Consider the following 11,944-nt stretch of genomic DNA (forward strand, 5'->3'; position numbering starts at 1 on the left):
TACAAGTGGAAGAGAGGAATCAGATGAAAATGCAACATAAAATTAGCATATTTATAAAGTGAACAGATCTTTTCAGAAATGGGAGAGACAGGATGAACAGTGAAAACAACATGAATAGCACTGAATACGTATCTATTCTGTAGAGTTGATGTTTAATTTCATTAGAGGAGGATGTAGATCCATGGTAGCCATGAAGCATAATGTTAAATAATCCCCAGTAAATTTCTGACATTGCTCAATGTAGTCACTAGTAAAGAACTAACTATTCAGTGTCTGCTAAAGTTGTTGCAGGATTCACAAGGGAAATGCTGAGCCAGGAATCTAATTAATCACATTTGAATAACATGCAACAGTGAAGATAGATGCTTAAGAGAATTAAATCCCAACAGTAAAAGGTAAAAATAAAATGTAATCGCCTAATGTTCAAGTACCAGAGAGAATCAGAAAGACTTTCAACTCAGGTAGGCTGATGATATATTAATTTAAAAATATATAGGAAAAATAAGATCTTACTTTTATGGAAAATTGAGGAATCAAGTATTGAAAAAATTTTAAATTAGTGATTTCATACCTCTTACTCAATTTAATAAACTCAACAATCTAATGAGAAAATATATTTTTGTGACACAGCAGGATGATTTTGAATTGTGTCAAATGCCACTTTTATAAGGATATATAGATTTTTATTTAAATTTTTATCATGATTAATAAGTAAACTATTACTTTTTTAAAAATAATTGCTCTGCCACTGATAATGTGGATCAATATTTGAAATGTTTTCTTGTTTTATCCAAATAATAATAGAGGTAATCATTGCAAAAATCAATATATGTAAATTCAAATCCACATATAGTGTACACCATATCTAAGTGTCAAAGAAATAACAATCAAACTATCAACCATATTCTAATTTTAATTCATCAACAAATAAACACACACCCAACCCCACATCCATGTGTAATAGTACACATAACAACAGAAAACAGAAGCCTCTCTATCCCAGGAACATTTACTACTTCTCTCTGATTTTATTCTACTCGAAGGTCAATTTTAAAACTAGCAACTATTGTTATATCCTATTGTTCAGGATTCTTTTTAGCACTTATCTTTGGATTTTTCACAGGTTACTCTTTGAGGCATATTGCACAAAGTAGTTATAAGTACATGGCAAACCAGTGATGAACAATGATAGATTAATGCAATAAAATACATTTCAATGTTCAGCAAAAATAAAACACCACAATAAAACACCAAAACAGTAATATGAGAATGTGGATTTATTGATTTAGATGCAATATCATTACCAGTGATAGAATCAACTGTGTTTTTTGAATAATACAGTAAATACAATCCTTTTGGTAAAATATATACCATGTTTCTAGTGTGTCGCTAAATTTGGAATATCTTTCATAAGATTTTGAGAGGAGCCAGCATTTAGTTTATTCAAATCCACTTCCTGAAAGTAAATGACAGGGGCCAAGAAAAGCCACACACCTTAGGAATCCCATACAAATTTAAGATCAAATTTTTAAACTTATTTTGCTAGATATACTTATATACTTTTTGAACATTGTAATTCCTATTAAAAAGTGGACTTGTCTGGAAAATTTTTGAAGGTAAACATACCTGCAGAAACGGATGACAGACTTCATTATGGAAAATAGTTATAAATAAACAGAAATTTCAAATACAAATACATTATTCACTTGATTTTTTTTGTTGTTGTTTTAGAGTTTAGAACAAGAACAAAGAAGAATGGACAAAGAAAATTGCTCCTCAGTAACTGAATTCTTTCTCTTGGGAATTACCAATAACTCTGGGATGAAGGTAACTCTGTTCATCACATTCCTTATTGTTTATTTTGTTAACCTCCTGGCAAATCTTGGAATGATCATCTTAATTAGACTGGATTCCAGGCTGCACACCCCAATGTACTTTTTCCTCAGCCACCTCTCTTTCTGTGACCTCTGCTACTCCACTGCAATTGGACCCAGGATGCTGGTCGACATATTTACCAAGAACAAATCAATTTCCATCACTGGCTGTATTGTGCAATTTTTCATCTTGTGTATGTTTGTTGATGCTGAGTGTCTGCTGCTGGCAGTGATGGCCTTTGATCGGTACAAGGCCATCAGCAACCCCTTGCTCTACACAGTCAACATGTCTACCAAGATGTGTTCTCTGTTCGTGGTTGGGGTTTACCTAGTGGGAATGACAGATGCTTTAATACATACAATATTAACATTCAGCTTATGTTTCTGTGGGTCTAAAGAGATTAATCATTTCTTCTGTGATGTCCCTCCTCTGCTACTACTGTCCTGCTCAGACACACAGGTCAATGAGTTGGTGATCTTCACTGTTTTTGGTTTCCTTGAACTGAGTACTATTTCAGGAGTTTTTGTCTCTTACTGTTACATTATCTCATCCGTTTTGAAGATCCACTCTGCTGAGGGGAGGTTCAAAGCTTTCTCCACCTGCACCTCCCACTTAACTGCAGTTGCCATTTTCCAGGGCACCATGCTCTTCATGTACTTCAGACCAAGTTCTGCCTACTCTCTAGATGAGGACAAGAGGACCTCACTGTTTTACACCCTAGTGATTCCCATGTTGAACCCTCTGATTTACAGCCTGCGAAACAAGGATGTGAAAGAAGCCCTAGAAAAACTGAGAATCCGTGTGTGCTAAGGTAAATGGGCAGACTGTAAATAAATATGTATTTATGTACACAAAAAAGTGTATCCTTGTAAATTTCTTCAAATTAAATTAGAATATAAAGTCATCCCATATTCCTTAGTTTCACTTAATGTGTATTTTTACAAAACCTCCCTGGCATTTCCCTACAGAAACATGCCATAGCCACGCACTTAAAGCAATTCTGAGTCACCATGGTGTCTATCAAGCCACTATTTCTCATTAGACATCAGTTCTTTGACTGTGGGCCTATTTTTAAATTAATATTTCAAAGGTACTTGACGTTTATGTAGACAAGAATTCCAAACATGAGCTCAAATGAAGCAGACAACATGGTGAGGTTTAACATTTACTTAGAGAGTGAGAGAAATACATGGGAACATGTGGGCTTTATTTGAGGGAGAGGAAGTTCGGAAAGGTGAACCAGGAGTTCCATACCAGACAGCAGATCAGGGGCCACATGCAGGCATCCACAGGCTGGAGCCACGTGGAAAAAAAAAAAAAAAAAACATGCAGGCAGGAGTGACCACAAATATAGAGCTGAGTGGGAGAAACAGGAGGGAAATGGCCAACCAGCCTTGTACACCAAGAGGCCCTGGGTGAACAGTGGGGAAAAATGGCCAAATGCCCACTTGTCTGAGAGGCACACAGGAGAATAGGGGCAGGCTCAGGTTGCTCTGTGCCTCTTATTTGCCTCCAGAAGTGGACTGCTTATGGTTAGGTAGTCTGATTGACAGGTGGGTGGATTTGATGAACCAGGGGGCGTGGTCTCCAGCTCCTGAGCCTAATCCTATCTCCCTGCCCAAATCTACAATAATTTATTTATAAAGTCCATTATACTTGTCACATCTCTCAGGATTTATCTATGATTCTATAGTCATGTAAATGCATGCTCATTATAAGAGATGTTGAAAAAATGGACAAAAACAACAAAATAAAATGAACAAAATGAGCAAAACAAACAAAATGAAAAACAACAAAAAAGGTGATGAGTGTTTGCATATTCATTCAAAAAACTTAACATTAGGTCTCTAGATTTATTTGTCCTAAAGGGACAATGTCATTGTTATCAACTGGAGCATGCAACTTGTGAAAGATTAAATAATTTTAGACACAACCCCTACAAATGATCTCCTAATCGCCTCAGGCTTGAACAGATACATCACATAGGTGATTATGTAAATGCTGCTCTTCCGGAAAATGGAAAGTACTACATCAGTTAATTACCATTACTCACCAAAAGAAGAACTGAACTGAGAACGAATGACAATACTAATGTCCAGTATCGATGTGGGTATGTAATAACTATGTGGTTTTGTTGTTGTTGTTGTTCAAAGTTTACTTATTTATTTGAAAGTCAGAGTTACACAGAAAGAGAAGGAGAGGCAGGGAGAGAGAAACATGTTCCATCTACTGATTTACTCTCCAATTGGCCACAATGGCCAGAGCTGCACTGATCAGAAGCCAGGAGCCAGGAGCTTCCTCTGGGTCTCCCACATGGGTGCAAGGGCCCAAGCACTTGTGCCATCTCCTACTGCTTTCCCAGTCCATAGTAGAGATCTGGATCAGCAGTGGAGCAGCTGGGACTCGAACCGGCGCCCATGTGGGATGCTGGCACTGAAGGCAGCAGCTTTACCTGCTACACCACAGCATTGGCCCCAATAACTATGCCTTTAATGTACTAATAGAAGTCATAACTGGCATTCAACATTGGAAAGTTTTTTGTCAGTTTATGCTATAGTTTTACACACATACTTTATGAACCCAGAATTCCATTCCTTGTTTCATTCCCAGGAGAATTGGGTGAACATATATCCTCAAAGCTCGTATGAAAATAATCACAGTAGCATTATTTGGAGGGTAATAAATAACACATAGTATGCTTTTATAAGGTTGTAACACAGCAATGGAAGTGACTAAACTGTCACCACCCTCACCAGAATGGCCCATAGACACCAATAACAACAGGAAAGCCATATTGGCAGCATTTTTGGTTCTGTATATTTTTGTTCTTAGTTTTTCACTGATATCTTAAACCCCACTTTAAGCCTGTTTTTCCTACTTGATTTAAAACATATTATCTATAAGAAGACAAAGCCTCATGAGGTAATTAAATTACTCAGATTCCAAGGGTAAATATTCCCAAGCTCTGGTATTGATGAGGAGTAGGAATTAGAACACATGTCTGGATGAGCAGCTCTGTTTATGGAGTTAACAGAAATCCCCAAAGAAATCCAATATCCCTAGAGACAGAGGAAACACCTTTGAGAACAATAAGTTTGGACAGAAATCAGGAGAAGGTACCCCAAGATGACACCAGAGAAGAAAATAATGGGATAGTGGTGGTAAAGCTTTTGGTAACATGAATGCATTTATTTCTTGGGTTTCCCTGATAAACAATTATTGGCAATTAGGTAGCTTTTTTGTTTGTTTGTTTTGCTTCAGTAACATCGCCCAATGAGTACATTTGGTATTTTAGCACATATCAACTCATAAACAAAGACAATGCAATTTTAAATACTCTTTAAGGTACCATTAAAGATCACAGTTCATCAAATAAAAATGCCACTGACCTAAGCCTCACCAGTAGTCTTGCTTTACAGAAAGTATGTATGTGTTGCAGGGGCGGAATTAACAATAACTCTGGGATGAAAGTGACCCTATTTTTTCACATTCCTAGTTGTTTACCTAATAAATCTTCCGGAAAATCTTGGAATGATCATTTTAATTAAAATGGAGTCCCAGCTGCACACACCAATGTACTTTTTCCTCAGCCGCCTCTCCTTTGCTGACCTCTGCTACTCCACTGCTATTGGGCCCAAGATGCTGGTGGACCTACTTGTCAAAAACAATTCAATTCCAGCCATTGGCTGTGCTCTGCAATTCTTCATCTTCTGCATCTTTACAGATGCAGAGTGTCTGCTGCTGGCAGTGATGGCCTTTGATCGCTACAAGGCCATCAGCAACCCCTTGCTCTACACAGTCAACATGTCCAGCAAGGCTTGCCTCCAACTGTTGGTTGGAGTTTACCTGGTGGGAATGGTAGATGCGTTGACACATACAACATTGACATTCCGCTTATGTTTCTGTGGGTCTAATGAGATTAATCATTTCTTCTGTGATGTCCCTCCTCTGCTACTACTGTCCTGCTCAGATACACAGGTCAATGAGTTGGCAATCTTCACTGCTTTCGGTTTCATTGAGCTGAGTACTATTTCAGGAGTTCTCATAGTTACAACATCTTATCAGTTTTTTTAAAAATCCCTTCTGCTATGGGAAGGTTTAAAGCTTTCTCCAGCTGCACTGCACACTTTACTGCAATTGCTATTTTCCAGGGTGCTGTGCTGTTCATGTATTTCACATCAAATTCCTTCTACTCTCTAGATGAGGACAAGATGACCTCACTGTTTTACACTTTAGTGATTCCCATGTTGAACTCTCGGATTTACAGTCTACGGAACAAGAATGTAAAAAGTGGCCCTGAATAAACTGAATAATAAATACTTTAAATAAATATTTCTACATATATATATTAACACACACAAAAATGCAGTTTTCTTCAATCTCCTATTAGTTTACAAAGTTGTTGGGACAGACATAGGGACAATATGGTATTAAGCAACTGTTTGTAACACATTTATCCAATCTGAGAGTGCTTAGCATCAAGTTTTATCTTTGCTACTGGTCCAGCTTCTGGCTAATGTGCATGGGAAAAAAACATGTGAAATCTCCAGTTTCTTGGATGGAGTACAGTGCTGCCACTTTTGGCCTCACTCCACCTTTGCTCTTGTGGGCACTTTGCGGGTGAACCAGTTGATGGATGATCTCTTTTTCTTGCTCTCTGTCTCCTTCTGTCACTGTTCTTTTCAAGTAAATTATATATACATATATATGTATATATGTATATATATATATATATATATATATATATATATATATGAAGTTTGAGGGTCCTGCGTTGTGTCGCAGTGGGTGAAAGACCTAGCCTACAGTGCTGGCATCTCATATGGGTAGCAATTTGAGTTCCAGCTGCTCCACTTCCAATCCAGCTCTCTGCTAATGTGCCTGGGAAAGCAGTAGAGAATGGTCCAAGTCCTTGGGCCCCTGCACTCACATGGGAGACCCAGAAGAAACTCCTGGATCCTGGCTTTGGGTCTGCCCAGTTCTGGTCTTTGCAGCCATTTGGGGAGTAAACCAGAAGATGGAAGACCTCTCTCTCTTTATGGCTCTCCCTCTCTCTGCAACACTGTCTTTCAAATTAAAAAAAATCTTAAATATATATATATATATATATATATACATAGCTGGAATTTAATATAATATTTATGTTTAATTTAATATAGCATTTATTTTATTATATATTTTATTTTAGGTAGTATTTATTTTTCTAAGCAACAACATACCCATGTTTTCGTAGTTTTCTATATATATTATACTTCATTTTGTGTTACTATAATTTTATTTTTTTTGTTCCATAGGATGTGTGAGTTCTGATATTCTGTATGGTAGGTTGACAACAGTCAGGAATAGTCAATAACAATAGTGCATACTTCCAAATAGCAGGAGTGTGGAATTGAAATGTTTCACAATGAAGAAGCAATAAATGTTTTACTTTGTGGGTATGTGAATGCTTTGGCTTGATCATCATACAATGTATATACACATCTTAACATCACACTTGCACAACACAAATTTGTAGAATTATTATTGGTCAATTATAAACAAGAGAAAATAAACTGCAAGAGAAGGGCCTCACTAAATCATTCATATGCTGAAATTTTCCACTCAACCATCTTGCCTTTGCTTTTCTTCCATACTTGCTGTTATTCAACTCCAGTTAAATGCCCCTCTTCATAAATGCTATTCTCTTAAGGATGTTATTACATCTCTCATTCTTTTTTACTAAACCATTGCATTCAATATGAGATTTTTTTTATTATTTATTCCTGTTATCCAACTACCTTGCTCTGTGTCTCAGATAGAAAACAAAAAAGCAACTAAATAGGAAACGTGAACATATAATAACATTTTAAAGAATCATTAGATTTAATTCTAAATTTAATTAACACAGATTACTTGTGTTTCACATATGAGTTGCATAACTTTTAGGAAAGTAAACAAAATGGTTGTGAATACTACTGCAATGAGTCTAAAAGACAGGCATGTTCATTACACAGGAAATAAAGAACATTCACCTACATAATTTCTTGGTACTGACTTAATTCAGTCATTCTGCTCAAGTTTCTAATGTGAAAACCAAGGGGAAGTCGTATTAAGAAAATGTAGACAAACCTACCCATTTGCAAGATAACATAATCATCTATGATACTATTAATTACCTATGATAATTGAATAAGAGAAAACACATTGAATATCTTAGGTTTAGCCTTTCTTGATGCCACTGTAAACTGTTCTCATGGAAAAAAAAATTCACAATCAATAAAAGCCCAAGAACATTGCTTGTTTTTCAGAGTGGCAACGGAAGGGCACTGTGACAGGTAAAAGGAAAATAAGGTGATGGGGAAACAAATACCAATCAAACAATAATAACAACAACAAAAACCAAAGGAAGAGATACCTTTGGAAAAGTTGTGCCACATGTCCTAAATTTACCCATTGTTTTGTTTAAGATTGCTGACTAGCAGTGGAATGCAGACATTGTTAGGGTAACATTCATGGAGAAAGTAATTGTAGAGCCATTTGAAACAAAGTAACTGTAGCACCTTTTGAAAGAAAGTAACTGAGCAATAGCGCAGCTTGAAAGAAGAAAGGTAACCACGCTAGCTGGTAAGATTTGAAAAGGGACGGCCTAACTAGATGGCCTAACCACAAACTGTCCTTGGCTGGACTACGGGACCCTGGGAGGTCGGAATGTGGGCGGGGCTAGCCTCTAGAAACTGTATATAAGGGGACCCTCAGAAGCTACAAAGCAGAGGTTGCTCAGCCTCTCTCCCCCATCCGTAGTCCATAGTGCCTAGTGCCCGCAGGAGTAGGCTTGAGCGATCTCTCCTCCTAGTCGCCTAGAGTATCAATAAAGTGTGTTTAGCTTGACCTTCCTCAGTCTCCTGGACTCTTCCTTCATGGTAACCTGGCCAGTTCCCAGAGGGGGAGATCCTGACAGACATCATTGATGACATGTTATTGAAGTTGAAACAAATTGGTGTGTCCATGTACTATGACTGATTCACAAGATATAAACCTGTCATCTTGCTTCTATACACTTTAACAGTTTTGTTAAAGATCAATTTTTAAAGATTAATTTTAAAAATTTTATCTATTTTTCACTTGAATAATGTCTTATGAGCATGACCTAGAAAGAATACTATCAGCCCAAAATGTGAAGGATCTTCAGCTCAATAAATATACATCAAAAAACGGAAGACATAAAATTGATGAGTTATACGCTTCATTTCTCTGAATTTGTTCAAAGAAAGGCAGAAAAAGCCCTTGGTCAGAATATTGCCCACAAGATTCAGAACTTTAAACGTATTTTGGGGCAGATAGCCTACATTAATCCTTCCATTATGATATTCCACAAATAGGCTAAACCATATTTCAAAATGCTTTGATCTTCACTAGACTGTCCACTTCAATCTCCATCACTTGTCGCCACTCCATCTTTCCATACCCAACCCTTCTCACACATCCACCAGAGATTATAGAAAACAGTAGTTTTCAAGTTTGATATTACCCATGACTATGTGTAAGGAGCTAACACCATAGAAATGTTTGTGTATTTTAACTCCTTTCCTTCAGCCCTGGCACTTAAATGCTTAAACATAAAAATGCCATTGTGAAAGTGGTTTCAGACATGTATATAACACAGTGAGCACTTACTGATGAGATTCATTTGTTTTCATTTGTCAGAATACAGACATGATAATGTTCAATGACTCAGGAAGTGGGAGGTCCTATGTTAATAACTTTGAACCTTCTTGAACATTTCTTTATAGAATTTTTCCCCCCACAGGCAGAGTGGACAGTGAGAGAGAGAGAGAGACAGAGAGAAATGTCTTCCTTTTTCCGTTGGTTCACCCTCCAATGGCCGCCTCGGCCGGTATGCTGCGGCCGGCACACCGCGCTGATCCGAAGGCAGGAGACAGGTGCTTCTCCTGGTCTCCCATGGGGTGCAGGGCCCAAGGACTTGGGCCATCCTCCTCTGCACTTCTGGGCCACAGCAGAGAGCTGGACTGGAAGAAGGACAACCAGGACAGAATCCGGCGCCCCGACCGGGACTAGAACCCAGTGTGCCAGTGCTGCAAGGCTGAGGATTAGCCTATTGAGCCACAGAGCCAGCCTCTTTATAGAAATTTTATATGAACTAGGCACCAAACTCAACTATAGGTTACTATGGTGTTTAATTACCTTTCCTCCTTAAGCATTAGTCTCCTTGCCTCTGTAAAAGTGGGGCTCAGACTAGATTATTAATAATTTCCACTTGCCATATTGTTCTTAAGTATCTGTGACTCTATGGCTATGTAAACCTATTTGTATATTAGATGTATTTTAAAAAGTAACAGCAGCAAGAAAAACAATGAATGGTTTTATATTTGTACAAACAAACTGCATTGAGTACTTAGACTCATTTGGGCTAAAATGCCAATGACAATATGAATTGTGAATGATTGAATACTGTTTAACACAACTTCAATAGACAACATCACAGAAGTGATTATATACTTATTACTGTTTTGTTAAAATAAATGAAATGTCAGTGAAGTAGTATTACTCATCAAAGAGTGACTGGAATGAAAAGTGATTGACATTATTAATTTCAAGCGTTAGTGTATATGTGTAATAGCTATAGCTCTTACATATTAACAGTAAGAGTGAAAATTGGCATTCAAATTTGGAAAACTGACAGTATCGCTATCTACTACAGCTGAAATTACATACATCATGATGCCAAAATCTCATCCTTTATTTTACTCCCAGTAGAACTGGATAATATTGTTCACTCAAAGCTTGAACAAAAATGATTATAGTAGCATTACTGGATTTTGGCAAACAGCCTAAATTATGTTCATTTTTATACAGTTACCCAACTGTGTAAATTAACTACCATAGGTGCAACAGTATGGAGAAATGCTATATAAAATGAGAGAAAGAATGTGGATATAGAAGTATTCAAATAATGTATAAACATTTGATCTTGACTAATTTGATGACAGAGGCTAAATAATTAAAAGCTCAGCCTCTACTCTTTAGAGTTTAGTTGCCATATTCATGGGGGTTAGTTAGGGTGGAAATGCTGGATAAGGAATCTAATTAAAATCATTGACTAACACCAAAGAGTGAAGACAGAAGCATAATATATTGAAGTCCCAACAGTCAGTAGTTAGAAGTAAAATGAGAGCTGCTTGTTGAGGTACCAAAGCAAAGAACAGAAGGACTTCATCTCAGGTAGGTTAATACATGGCCCAATGTAAAGAACATGGGGAAAAAAAATGCTTGATTTTTTGAAACCTGAGAAATTGAGTATTGAGGAATTTGTAAAGGGATGGTTTTACACCGATTACCCAGTTAAATAAACTTGCAATCTAAGGGCCAGGTGATATTTTACTATTATACATATGTGAATTTCACCAAATTCACTTGCCATTTGTGAAAAGAACATAAAAATTACACTTATTTATATTTTAATCAATATTCATAAGTAAACCATTTTAGTCTGCAATTTTATATTTCACTTCATTAGCATGATTATGCAGTAATTATATGAATCAAGATTATTTAATTATAAAATATTGTCTAGATTCTTGAAGTCTTTAGAACATTTCAGGAATTATACTCCACACACATTGGGGAGAGTCCCAGTGGTGTCTCAACACTGGCCCCTGGAAGCCTGAAATTTAAAAAGATTAGTTGGGATATCTGGAAGAGAAAATATCTAAACAACAAAGCATTGAAGCAGCTTCTTGGTCACTATTAATTGCAAACAGCAGGATTCAGAAATACTGGCAGGTCCTAAAAGTAAAATGTGTCAGTAAAAGGGGAACAGAATGGGGAAATTTTGAAAATTCACAGCTTGGTCAGAGAAAGAAAGAAGAAAAGGCACGTTCAGGACAGGAGAGTGTGTTGCAGAAATTGCTTCCTACAGAGATTATCACTGTGAAAAGGAGAAAGTGCTTATCTTATCTTCAAGACAGTGGGGGGTGGGGTTAACGCCCTAGCCTGAAGCTCAGGCATTCTACATGGGCTCTGGTTCTAGTCCTCACTGCTCCTCTTCCAATTCAGCTCTCTGCTATGGCCT

The 11,944-nt window shown here is 37.1% G+C and overlaps 1 protein-coding gene and 1 pseudogene across 1 annotated transcript; both read left to right on the forward strand.

Annotated features, from left to right (window-relative positions):
• Positions 1-1,752: 1,752 nt before the first annotated feature.
• LOC133764280 (olfactory receptor 5W2-like) lies at positions 1,753-2,685 on the forward strand. The gene has a single exon (XM_062197953.1). It carries the CDS (start codon positions 1,756-1,758, stop codon positions 2,683-2,685), a length of 930 nt encoding a protein of 309 aa, XP_062053937.1. The 5' UTR covers positions 1,753-1,755.
• A 2,654-nt stretch (positions 2,686-5,339) lies between these two features.
• LOC133763659 (olfactory receptor 5W2-like) lies at positions 5,340-6,179 on the forward strand (annotated as a pseudogene).
• Positions 6,180-11,944: the final 5,765 nt, after the last annotated feature.

This window comes from Lepus europaeus, chromosome 7 (assembly GCF_033115175.1).
Source record: "Lepus europaeus isolate LE1 chromosome 7, mLepTim1.pri, whole genome shotgun sequence".
In the NCBI taxonomy this organism is placed as follows: domain Eukaryota; kingdom Metazoa; phylum Chordata; class Mammalia; order Lagomorpha; family Leporidae; genus Lepus; species Lepus europaeus.